Source organism: Microtus pennsylvanicus, chromosome 19 (genome assembly GCF_037038515.1).
Source record: "Microtus pennsylvanicus isolate mMicPen1 chromosome 19, mMicPen1.hap1, whole genome shotgun sequence".
Classification (NCBI taxonomy): domain Eukaryota; kingdom Metazoa; phylum Chordata; class Mammalia; order Rodentia; family Cricetidae; genus Microtus; species Microtus pennsylvanicus.
This window is the reverse complement of record NC_134597.1, coordinates 16,338,493-16,350,881: the sequence shown is the minus strand read 5'-3', so window position 1 is coordinate 16,350,881 and position 12,389 is coordinate 16,338,493. Positions and strand designations below refer to the sequence as shown.

At 42.3% G+C, this 12,389-nt stretch overlaps 1 protein-coding gene across 3 annotated transcripts in view; it reads right to left on the bottom strand.

Annotated features, from left to right (window-relative positions):
• Cped1 (cadherin like and PC-esterase domain containing 1) overlaps positions 1-12,389 on the bottom strand; it is a 277,882-nt gene that overhangs the window by 245,268 nt on the left and 20,225 nt on the right. For all 3 annotated transcript variants that reach the window (XM_075953492.1, XM_075953493.1, XM_075953495.1), the window contains one exon: positions 2,997-3,180. In XM_075953492.1, the coding sequence (XP_075809607.1) occupies positions 2,997-3,180 (184 nt within the window). The remainder of the gene's footprint in view (positions 1-2,996; positions 3,181-12,389) is intronic.

Below are 12,389 nucleotides of genomic sequence, written 5' to 3'. Positions count from 1 at the left end.
AGGGGGGGGGGAAATAGATCTCATACTTTCTTTCCTTTGTCCACGAACGCATTTTATCAACACATCAGCCCTGCCCCTGTGCCCTCTGCAGCACTGGTGGCGGCATCTACTGTGGTTCTAATGTCACAGTTTCAGTTTGCAAGTTAGAACCAGAAAGAAAGTGCAATGGGAAAATAAAAGGCTCGCGAGACAGGACTCCAGGTCCTCCTGAGCTGTTTCCATTTGCGAGCTGCTCAGCCTGGGGGCCTAAGTTCACAGCCATCCACGTGGCTTCCTTCTCTTCTCTGCCGATGCACACGAGGTAAAGTCCTGAGGCAGTAAACCAGGTGCCAGCCAAGGAGCTATGAGAATGCCACTCTGAAAGGCATGTCTGTAGCATGTACAGTTCAAACACAGCTAATAGGCTAAATTGGTGGTCATATAGAATTAGCTGACATTTCCTTCTTCATTCCATATGTGATATAGGTCAGATTAGAATCAGAGGGCTGTTTTACTGCAGGCATTCTCTCCACAGGTGCTCCACAATGAAAAAAAAAATTAAAAATCAACTCTCCCGCTTGTGAAATTGCTCCTATTGCTGGAGGCAATAGGTAACTGAGGAAAAGAATGCTAAATTGAGCTGGGAAGATGTTTTTCAAAGCCGGGGGGGGGGGGTGCTGGAAAGGGAACTGAATCATCAGCTACGTGACAGATGCTAGCGACATTACACAGTTATCTCTGGTCCATGGGCCCGGCAGCTCCTCCGGCTGCCAGATTCTATTGCTTCAAGCAGCCTTTGCACTTTTGTACGACTTGGAAGCCGCAAAGTAATCCTCCCTCTTCTGTGTCAGACTGGCCCACAGACACCAAGAGGACGAGGTGACGCAATCCATCTGTTTTGCAGCTGGAGAAAATGAAAGTTGAATTGAAGGTGAAATGTGCAGACACTCCACACTGTATGCACACTTAAGAGAGGGGCATCATCGAAATGTGGTGGGGTATGGGGAGTTTAGACCACAGTAGCAGTCATGAGGAACGCCTGGATTGACATTGGGAATGCTGGACACACAGCGAGAATGCAATGCAATCACTACACTCAGTGTGGGATGAGAGAGAAGCTAAGCATTTTGTAATATTTCCTTTAGCCAACTCCTATTCTAATGAGGTTCTGATGATGCCACGGCCAAAGGCTCCACAACTTTAGCTTGTCCCCTCGTCATAGAACCAAACCCAACAAAACTCAAAAACGTTCACCATCTTTGTTCTCAGCTCTTATTGGCATTCCAGGGCTTACACATGCCTTTATGTTTTTCTTCTATGCAGGCAGAGGTCCACTGGTTTAGACCTCTAAGCTATTCCTACAGGAAAGAGACCAGGATGCTGCATCCACAGAGGTCTGTCTTACAAACAATACTCTAAGTACCTTAAGATTGTCTTCCTTCTCGTCAAATGACTGTCATGTATTCTATTTCCCTAGTGTTTCACCAGCCAAGTATGAAGGGTGATCGAGTCCAAGCATCATCTACCCTTCTCAGAAACATCTTTGCAATTTTTTTCACCCACACAGCCAGGAAAAGGACACCTCCCTACATTGGGGCCCCAGAGCCTGACTATTCCCTCCCAAAGAAAACCACCATTGAGAAAAAGCAGTTAACTAAATTGTTTCTTTCCCCTTTCTCATGGAAAAGAAAAGAAAAGAAAATAGATGCACATACAACCTATTCATGTTTGGGGTCCCACTTTCTCAAATTCTACCTTGGCAAATAATTTAGTTTTTACATGTGCATTGAAAGTGAAGAGTTTTTTTTATTGTCATTATTCCCTGAATAATGCCCTATGCATAATAACGTGTGCTATATTTGTATTGTCATTATTCCCTGAATAATGCCCTATGCATAATAACAACGTGTGCTATATTTGTGTTGTACTAGATATTTTAAATTATCTAGAAATGATTCAAAATATGTGTGTTGGGGGGGGGGTATTTGTAAAGACTACACTTTTTCATAAATGGGACTTGGGTATCTGCAGGGAGTCCTGGAGCCAGCCCTCTGTGGGTACTGAGGGACGGCTCTACTGTGCAATCTTAAAAAAGAAAACATGACTTATGTAGCTTATTCTGACTGCATAGTCTGCATTGTTGTCTCTCCCACAAGTTCACTGCAGGATAACAAATCACAAGAGACTAAGTCAGCAGAGGGACAATGAAGAAGAACAGAGGAAATGAGAGGGGGACTTTGAACCTCCCTTTCATCCTTCCCTCACAGCATTATGGGTATTTCTTCCCACAAAGACTCAGTTTCCTTTCTTGGAATGTGAAGAGAATTTATGTTTCTTAATTTTAGTCAGGCTGTGACAGAGACTATTGAATGAGGTCGAGAATACAGAGTGTAGCGCGGGACCTGCCCTGTGTTCAGCTGATGGAGAGGTAGTAGCTGCTACTCATTTTGGTCTCTCAACATTTCATCATGTACTCAGTTTTCTTTCAAATAATTTATTTCACAACCTATCACCTATTTTTCTCTTCAAATGATAGAAATGGAAATACTTGATCACTAATGGCATGTATAATAAATGTCCTTATGTTCATATTTAGAACATCTGTGAATCCCATTTTGACTGGCTTGGCAAAACAATTTCTAGCACATTCTACTTGCCATCAAATGAAGTGGCAATTTTCTTAAAATATGGAACCGTTTGGTGCTAGGCAGAATATGTATTCACACACATAAACATAAACATAAACATTTTTAATGTAGCATTTAAATATAAACTATGTGACTCCAAAATGCTACCGAAATACAAACAGAATAATTTCAATAATAAAGAGATCTCACTAAAGGAAATTGAGAGAAGGTAATAAGAAGAAACAAAGAAGCTACATGTGTACGATATGAGATGTTTGGCCATGGATAAAACCTTGTATTGTGAAATGGTTTTAGAGGGAGAAAATTAGCAGCATGTTCTAGAACCTGTTCATATGTCAAGTAACTCTAAGAGCTACTTATTATTCTGACCTTGGTCCAGCAGCTCCAGACCTTGGCCAGCACCAAGTCTTTCTTCAACAGTGACAACACTGTAGCCATGCTGGTGGAGGAGGTACTGGAGGGTCTGAAGCTCGGCTCCATCGTACGAAGGAGGCCTGAAGAGGATGGCCCTTCTGCTGCGATGGCCAAAGTATGTTTCGATCGACTCTTCAATCTAAGGAAAGAAAGAAGGCACAAACATTCAATGTGAAAACGTAGCACATTCCCATTGAAGGGCATCATCAATGCACACCAAGGCCATTCGGAAAGTTAACCTTCCCATTTCCTCTAGGAATGAAACACGGCAACTCTCTATTCACTGACAAGAATGACGACAACCTGAGTAACTCTCACTGTTGTGGAAAGATGAATGTTTAAAAACAGAGCTCCTTCGGGGGAATGGCTGCCTAGAAAGACAAGACAGATGTAAACATAAGTTAACAGTAATGACTATCATCAAAGGAGTCCCAGCCTTGCTACCTTTTCATCAGATTTAGGCAAACATGATACAGGACCTGGACTCAGAGAGGATGGGTGGGGGGTACTGTTGAAAAGACTTAGAGCTGAAAGGCTGCCAGCGTTATCTGTGATGGTGAATATTGATTGCCAACTTGACAGAATCTAGAATCACACGGTACTCAAACCTCTGGGCACGTATGCAAGGGTGCTGCTAAACTGGCTTAGCTGAGGTGGGAAGCCTCACCCTGGGGCTGTCAGCTTCATTCCATTGGCCGTGACTTTGGAACTGTGTAGGAGAAAGCAAGCTGAACATCAGCATCCATTTCTCTCTGTGTCCTGTCGCTATTCACAGTACCACTCCCTATTGCATGCCCCTGCTACCATGCCTTCCCAACAGTGATGCACCCTACCCCCAAAACTCTAAGTCAAAATAAGTTGATTTTGTCTGGCATTTTGTTGCAGAGATAGCAAAAAAATGACCACTGCCCTGTTGTTTTTCTCAGTTACAATAGATTAAATCTTGAAGGCATCTTCATGAGCCAGGAAGAGTCTTAAGCATGAGACAACAAGGGTTGCTGAGACTTAGTAATTCAGGGTTCTTCCCATAGCAGCTTATTGTTACCCCAGATACATATTCTTCTTTCTCACTACCGTGCTTAGGTTATCCCACGAATAAAGGGAGGTTTTGAATACACACAAAGAAAGTGGCAGAAATTTAAATTTGTTTGTAATACCTTAATGGCAGATACTGATTATTTTTGGTTTACTGTTGGAGGTGATGAGATTGGACAATGGTCATACAAGAGATATAAGAGGCCAAAGAACAGGAGGCGGCAGCAGGGTGCTGGAAAGGAGGGGAAATCACTTTGAACGGCAGCTATCCAGGAGGAGCTTGTCTACTTAGTGGGCCGGAAGCATAAAGATGCCCATAGTTTTCAGTATTTAATTTTTTAAACACTATTTCCATCAGCTGATTAGGTTGACTTCACTTCTGTTTTCAAACGATTTTCTCTTGGATTTTGTGTATTATATGTGTGGCTATGTGTAGTTATGTGTAGTGCCTGTGGAGGCCCAGGAAGAGTATCCGCTCTCCGGCAGCTGGATACTCAGGAGGCTGAGAGCCACGTGACATGAGTGCTGAGACCCGAACTCCGGTCTTCTGGAAGAGCAACAGTCGCTGTTAACCGCTGAGGCATCTCTCCAGTCCCCAAATCGACATCTTTGCCAAGCGCCACAAGACTGTGAGAAGCTGCCTTCCATCACTGGTCACATAGCCCAGTTCTTTCCATACCTGACTTCCATCTTGTTCTCTTTGAACTCGTTCTCTCTCTATACCATACAAAGACCTTCTGCCTATAAAGTCTTTATCATCTCATTCGTCATCAAACTCCAAACCATCCCAAAACATTCAATCACTATCTATCTTGGAAGTTTTTAATTGTGATACATATCTTTACCAGTGTCTTATTTGTGATTTTTATCGATGTGGTGAAACACCTTGATCAAAGAAATGTGGTGAGCAAGCGGCTTTATTTGGCTTATTCTTTCATCACCAACAGAAGTCAGAACAAGAACTTTAAGAAGGAAAAAACCTGGATCTAGCAGCTGATGCAGAGGCCCTGGAGGAGCTCAGTTTGCTTTCGCAACCCCAGGACAACAAGCCCAAGGGGTGGAGCCACACACACCAATCACTAATTAAGAAAATGCCTTACAGGCATGCTTACAGCCCAATCTTATGGGAGGCATTTCTCAGTCGAGGATTTCTCCTCTCTGATGGCTATCATTTGTATCAAATTGGCATAAAACTATCCAGCACAAACAGTATTTATGAGAGGATTTTACATCTCTCCCCCATGTCAGTTCTTTCTGGGCCACGATCACCTTGTTGGTTTATGTCTAATGTCTATCCCAGAACACTGTGCATGCTGTATACTTAACAAGGGAGGGTACGTAAAGTAATGAACTTTAGTGCAGAATCAAAATCTTTAAAGATATCTATGGAGAGGAGAAATATACTTAGCTGGGCCTGATGACACATACCCAAATCACAGCACTCGAGGTTGAGGCAGGATGCTTAAGAGTTTAAGATTAGTCAAAGTATGCAGTGAAAAGTGCCCAAGAAGAGAAAGAAGGAAATGAAGACCAGGGGAGGAGTAAGTGGGGTTAAGATAGTAGAAAGAAGAGAAGAAAGAGCCGCGCGACAACTTAGCTGCAAACTCTTGCTGTCTGCAAATGTATAGACCACGCCTAGTGAAGTGCAGAATACAAACTTGTCACTTACTCTTTCTAGCACTTACTATGTAATCCTTGACAGCATCTTTCTTCTAGGAGTGCTACTAAGGTGAAAGAGTTAAGACTTGCAAAGTACTTACAGCCGTGCTTTTCACATAGCAGGTACCATGTCTGCGTTTTTAAAATAATAATGCATCATAAAGAGCAAGGAGCCAAGAAAATGTTCTGAGTTTGAGCTATGTGTGCCACATGCAAGTGTAGCTGGGAGCAACAGAGCACAATCACCTTCTGTGCATGGTGCTTTGGGAAAAACACACTGAAGCAATGATTCCTCCATGCTAAGGAATATTGTAGTTGATGGATGAAGAAATTATGTCATAGTTTGCTTACTATTACGGTCCAAAAAACACTGACCAAAACCAAAACTTCTTGGGGAAGAAAGTATTTATTTGGATTACAGACAACAATCCATCACTCAAGGCAGGAACCTAGAAGCAGTAACTACAACGGAGACCATGAGGAAACACTGCTTACTGAGCCACCTGACTGGGGTCGCAGTGCCCACAGTGGGCTGAGCGCTTCACATCAACCATTAATCAAGAAAATTACCCTATAGACTTGTTTACAGGCCGGTCTGATGGAGACATTATCTCACTCAAATTTACCTCTTCCCAAATAACTCTAGTTCGTGTCGGGCTGACAAAAATTAACCAGCACACTATTTAAACTCTAAGAACTTATCTGCAAACTGACATGATTCCTGAGAAAACGTAATTGAGCGGCAAACGTACAAGCAGTGTCTGGAACTGACCATGGGCTGTTTCATTTGATAGACGTGGGATTGTAGGGAAAGCGTGGCCTTTGCCAGACCAAAGTAAACAAACAGGCGTCTGGGCGAAAGGGGAAGACAGATGCTTCCAAATATATCAGTGACACTCAGCGAAATACAAGGACCCAGAATGTCCCTCCTTTCACTATGGGTTCCCTAACCACAGGATGCTTCTCTCTCCTTCAGCCTGCTCAAGGACAGCGGCTCGGACGTGAGCAGAGAGTAGCGTCAGCTCTTCATTCATGTGCCTTTTGAAAGCTACCACTCCTCTTTGTCACTGAACCAACATCAGCTGAATCAAGAGCAGTACAACTTCCTCCAGCAAGTCTTAGTGCTGGACACACTTTAAATAATGTAGAAGGGTTGGCTGTGTTTTATTAAAGCCCCAATAACTTGACCTAAAATACTAATTCACTTCTGAGACTCTAGCAAATAAAGGAATTGAGATCGTCAGTAAGACTGTGTTGCGGTATAAACTGCTCTTGTCCTTGTAATATTTATAACCCACTGTATCAGCAGAGTGGCCCAATACCAAAGGGCAAGGGACTGTTTGAGCTAGTCCAATGACAGGTGCACATACTACGTCAGTGAAACCGAAACTGTGCGGACAGTTAGTCAACCGCACCAACAAATGCAGGATTCTAAATGTGGGGAGCAGCACTTTGGGAAATAAGCGCTTGTGATTACATCTTCAGTTTCTGAGTCGTCTTGGAGTCTTCAGTGGAATCATGCACTGAGTCTTTTCTCCGTTACAGCTTACCTTCAGGCTTATAACCCTGCTGACCAGAATTATCTGCCTTCCTTTGTTATTGAGAGATTTGCCAAGTTCTTCCTCAGCAATCACTTTGCTAGACTACCCGAGAGCCTTTTTATAGATGTGCACATTATTTTTGCTGCAAAGACTTCAAAATCTGAAATCTTTATACCAGCTTAGGTGAAGCGAAGGTAGGTAGGATATTGTAATAACGTCCTGGGAGTGTCTGATGGAGCCATGGATAGCAGACGGAGAGATAGACTGATCATCAAAAACATGAACTTGAATTCCGGCTCTGCTATTTCCTTGCTTTACATTCCGGGCCAAGATTTTTAATCTGTCCATGTGCAAGGTTGTATGTATTGCTGAAAGAACAAATCCCACCTCTAGAGCTTGTATTGAAAGGAAAATGAAGTTTTGATATGAACATGTCCAATAACAAGATGTTCTGATGCTAAATGATGCTATAACATACATAAATTTCAGTAGCTGTTCTTTTATATTAGGAATTCTATAAGTTGATTAGGTTTGGTCTCTGTCATTAAAAGTGTTCTAATAATAACTATATACCTATATCCTTGCTTTGTTTTCTTTAATAAGGATCATTATCTTTTTTATTCAAATAGAGGTCTACTTTTATTAAATTATTATTTACCTTTTTACTTTTTTATTAAAATTTTTTTCATAGACTGTATTCTGATTATGGATTTCCCTCCCCCAACTCCCCCAGATCCCCCCACCCTTCCATCCCCTAAAATCTATGCGCTTTCTTCCTTTCTTTAGAAAAGAAACAGAAAACCAAACAAGCAAAATTCCAAACAAGAAAAAAAAGATGAAGAAACACAGATAGGCAAACAAAACACCTAAAAATTCAGACAGAAATCATAACATAGATGCAAAAATCCAAAAATGTCCAAACAAAACAACATGAGACAGAAAGTCTACACAAACACCATTGAGTTAGTTCTGTGTTGACCTTCTACTTCTGGGCATTGAGTCTTTATGTGTGGTTTATATATGCATTAAGACTCCAATGGAGAAAACTAATTTTTCCTTTGCAAGCCGATGCCAACTGCAGCTAGCTTCTTCGTTGGGGTAGGAGCCCAAGTCCACTTCTTCCTGTCTGTTCTGGGACCCATTTTATTTTGAACTTGTGCAGATCCTGTTTTTGCTGCTGCAGATTTCATGGATGCAATAGTCCTGTTGGGCCTGGAGGACATTGTTTCCCTATAGTGATCCATCGCCCCCGCCCCCCGCTCTTACAATCTTTTACCTCCTTTTCTGCATAGCTTCCTGAACCCCGAGGGAAGGATTTGGATGAAGATGTCCCATTTAAGATAGAATGTTCAAAATCTCTCACTTTCTGCACATTGTCTGGCTGTGGGTCCCTGTATTAGTTCCCATCTACTGCAAGAAGAAGCTTCTTCCCTGATGATGGCGGAGCAAGACACTGAACTAAGGGTATATCATAATGTTATTAGGAATAATTTTATTGCCATGTTCCTTTAGCAGAATACGGTTTGATTTTCTTACAGGTCCATGGTCTATCCATTCTTAGGTTCTTGCCTATCCAAGCAAGTGGCCCAAGTTCTATCTCAAGGAATAGGCCTTAAATCCAATCAGAGAGTGGCTGGTCACCCACAAAACTGTTATGATATATGGACATTTTTATATTTATATGTTTTTCTCTATATATGTGTGTGTGTATATCTGGTGTCTGTGAATGACAGTAAAGGACATTAAATCCCCTGGAACTGTGGTTTTGAGCTGCCATGTGGGTGCCTGGAACTAAACCTAGGTCTTCTCCAAGACTAGCATGTACTCTTAACTACCACTGTCCAGCCCCTGCACACTGGCGTTTGAGAACAAGTATGCACTATTAGAACGGGAGGAGCAGAGCCTCCGCTCACTGTCTCCACCTTCGGGATTTCTTTTCTGTAAGTAACTTCTTATTTCCTTCCTTCCTCCCTTCCCTTCTTCATTCTTTTCTTCCTTTTGATGCTGTTTGAATTTATTTTATCTTTTCTTTGAAATTTTCATACACATACACGATGTATTTTGATCATACCCGCCCCTTTGCCAGACTTCCCCCACATCCTCCTCACAACTTCCTGTCCTCCTTTCTTCTCTTTTTCTTTATTACCCTGAAAGTGGAATTAACTCTTTTCATATCTACAGGTGCAGAGCTATCCTGCAGAGTACAGACAGTCTACTGGAGGCCACACCCTTTGACTCCCCCCCCCCCAGTAGTTCTCAGGCGGGGATGAGTCTACACGAGGCCCTCTGCCATCTGGTGAATGTATCAGCCATGTTTATGTCCAGAAGATCTTTTTTTTTTTTTTTTTGGTTTTTCGAGACAGCGTTTCTCTGTGGTTTTGGAGCCTATCCTGGAACTAGCTCTGTAGACCAGGCTGGTCTCGAACTCACAGAGATCCGCCTGCCTCTGCCTCCCGAGTGTTGGGATTAACGGCGTGTGCCACCACCGCCCGGCTGTCCAGATCTTATTTTGCATGAGTATCCCCCCCTGACCCCAGGCTCTTACAATCTTTCCAAACCCTCTTCCACAATGTAGTCTAGGAGGAAATGATATAACTGCCCTGTTTGGGGCTGAGCACACCAAAGTCCTTTGTTTTCTGTGCTTGGACTACTTGTGAGACACTTCTTATTGCCATACACGGTGTCTCTGATGAGGGTTGCGGGCTGCACTCGCCTGTAGATATAAGGATAAATGTTTAGGAAATAGTTTGATGCAATGGTCACTTAGCAAAACAGTAGGAGTGGGTTCTGCCATAGAGTGCAAAGGGTCATCATCTCCAACACACATGTATTATTTGTTTGTTTGTTTAATCACTATGTTCATTACCTGCTTCTCTACATAAGCAGAAAAAATAGGTTTGCATCTGATGAGTTCCCTTTTGTTTTCCCAGCCTAAGGAAATGTTTGGCACACAAGATGCAATTACAAATATGTTTTGAATGGGTGCACATAAGCATCTTTTACTTTAATATCTTGGCAATGGAAAGTAGTTAAAATTTATATCAAGAAACATGTTCTATTAGGATTTTGTATTATAGCAATAATGGCAAAAATGAGTTTGTATGTGAAAACCATAATCAATTTACAGTAAAATACTGAGTAAAGGAATCACCCTACCTGGATGATATTTCTCAGTTGCCTTCAAATTCCTTACGAGGATTTACACAAACCCAAGAAATACAGCTCTTTAAAATATTGTAGGGCCAGAAAATAAAACTTGCTTTTTTTCCACATGACAAAAAGACTTTTTGGTGGATTTATTGAAGTAACTATATATTTATGAGAACTTTTGATGCTCAATACAAATCATATCAAAGGCTTTGGATGCACGTCATAGATGACTAAAAGTTAAATTGCCTTTTTAGTCCAGACTTCTGGCATTTGAAAAATATCACAGAGTTCTATCATAGTGAATTATGCCCTAATATTTCCACTATAAGAATAAAATAGATTCTTCTTCCCCTTGGGGAAATGTACACTTATTTAAGAGAATGTAGGTAATAAAATGGAAAGGATTTTTCAGGACACATATCAAACATATTTTTACTTAAAAATCTAATTACAAGATAATAAGAACCCAGCAGGTTTCCTGGGCTTGCTGGGAAAGCCTCCTCAGCATGTCTCCTGACCAACGATGGTAGTAGCACTAGATGAACAGCCCTGAAAACCTCAGTTTGATCTTCAGAAGCCGCGGAAGGAGAAAACTGAATCTCAGAGTGGTCCTCTGACCTACTCACACACACACACACACACACACACACACACACACACATACACACATACAGTAGCATTTGCATGTCCTCCATCATACGTGTGTGTGTATTAACAATAAATAAACAAGGTTTAAGAGTGTCACCTATTAAATGAAATGTCAATGACTCTATCATGCAGCAGACCCAAGGGAATCTCATGCTGGTCACTGGATGGCCATATTTTTCAGAACAAAGAATCTTTTGATTATATTCCTAAATTGTATCGTGGAGTTATTTTGGCTCAAGTGTTCAGTATAAAGTCAGCTGGCTTCATTGCTTTTAGGATAGTAAAGCAGGACACTGCGGTGGGGAGCTTGTTGCAACAAAGTGGCTTAACTTAGAGGGGCAAATAACCCACAGGACACCAGGAGGGCCTCTGCCTTCACAGAACTAAGAGCCTACCATGGAGAACACACAAGAGCAAGCCGTTCTCACCACACTAAAGTCAGGCAAGGCCAAGACAGAAGATGCTGAGGAAACAGGGATCTCTCGCTTGCTCGCTCGCTCTATCTCTCACTCTAGCTCTCTCTTGCTTTCTTTTGCCCTTCGTTCACTTCCTCTTAGATAGTTTTCAAGCATGGCAGGCATAGTGCTGGACTCTGGGAAAGGCAACAGTGAAAGGCCTAATGAAGCTGCAGGCCTCGCGGAGCATGTTCCGCAGGAAGAATTTGACGGAGCTGAGCAACGGGACTTCCAGTGGAGACATGTGGCCTGGCCAAGACTGGCTCCTGAAGCAGCCCTGGCGTGGCACTGTTGCTCAGCTGTCTTGTGAGTGTAGCACATGGAAGGAGACAGAGACGACTATTCAAAGCGGAAGAGAGATGAGAAAAGGAATCGAAAGGCCCTTGAAGGTTGGTACCATGGTCCTCCTTTATTGTAAGAAGCGAAATACCATCAGATGAGTGATAAGAAACAGCTGGAAATGGTGAGATTTTAGAAAAGAGTGATGCAGTATCACTACGGGATTGTTCGGCAGCCAACAGGAAACCCAGACCTGAGAAAAGTCAAGATGATAACATTGAAGAACTCATGCTAATTATGATATAGGCGGGTCTGACTTCGATGAACTTTGATTCCTTCCGCTAAAAGACGCAGCATGAAAAGGGGAGATGAGGAGACAGGCAAAGGACAGATATTCTTTGTTTTACTGCTTTGGGGGAGTAGAGTGTCAGGGTAGGATGCCAAAAGGTCAGACAGACTTTGACAAACTAAATCACAAGATTCCCTAAATCGTAGGCGCTACCCTCACGTCATACCCTGGAAAAGGAGTTGTAAAACTATGCAGGCAGTTCAGTAACCAGAGTGACTCAGCAAGAAGGGAA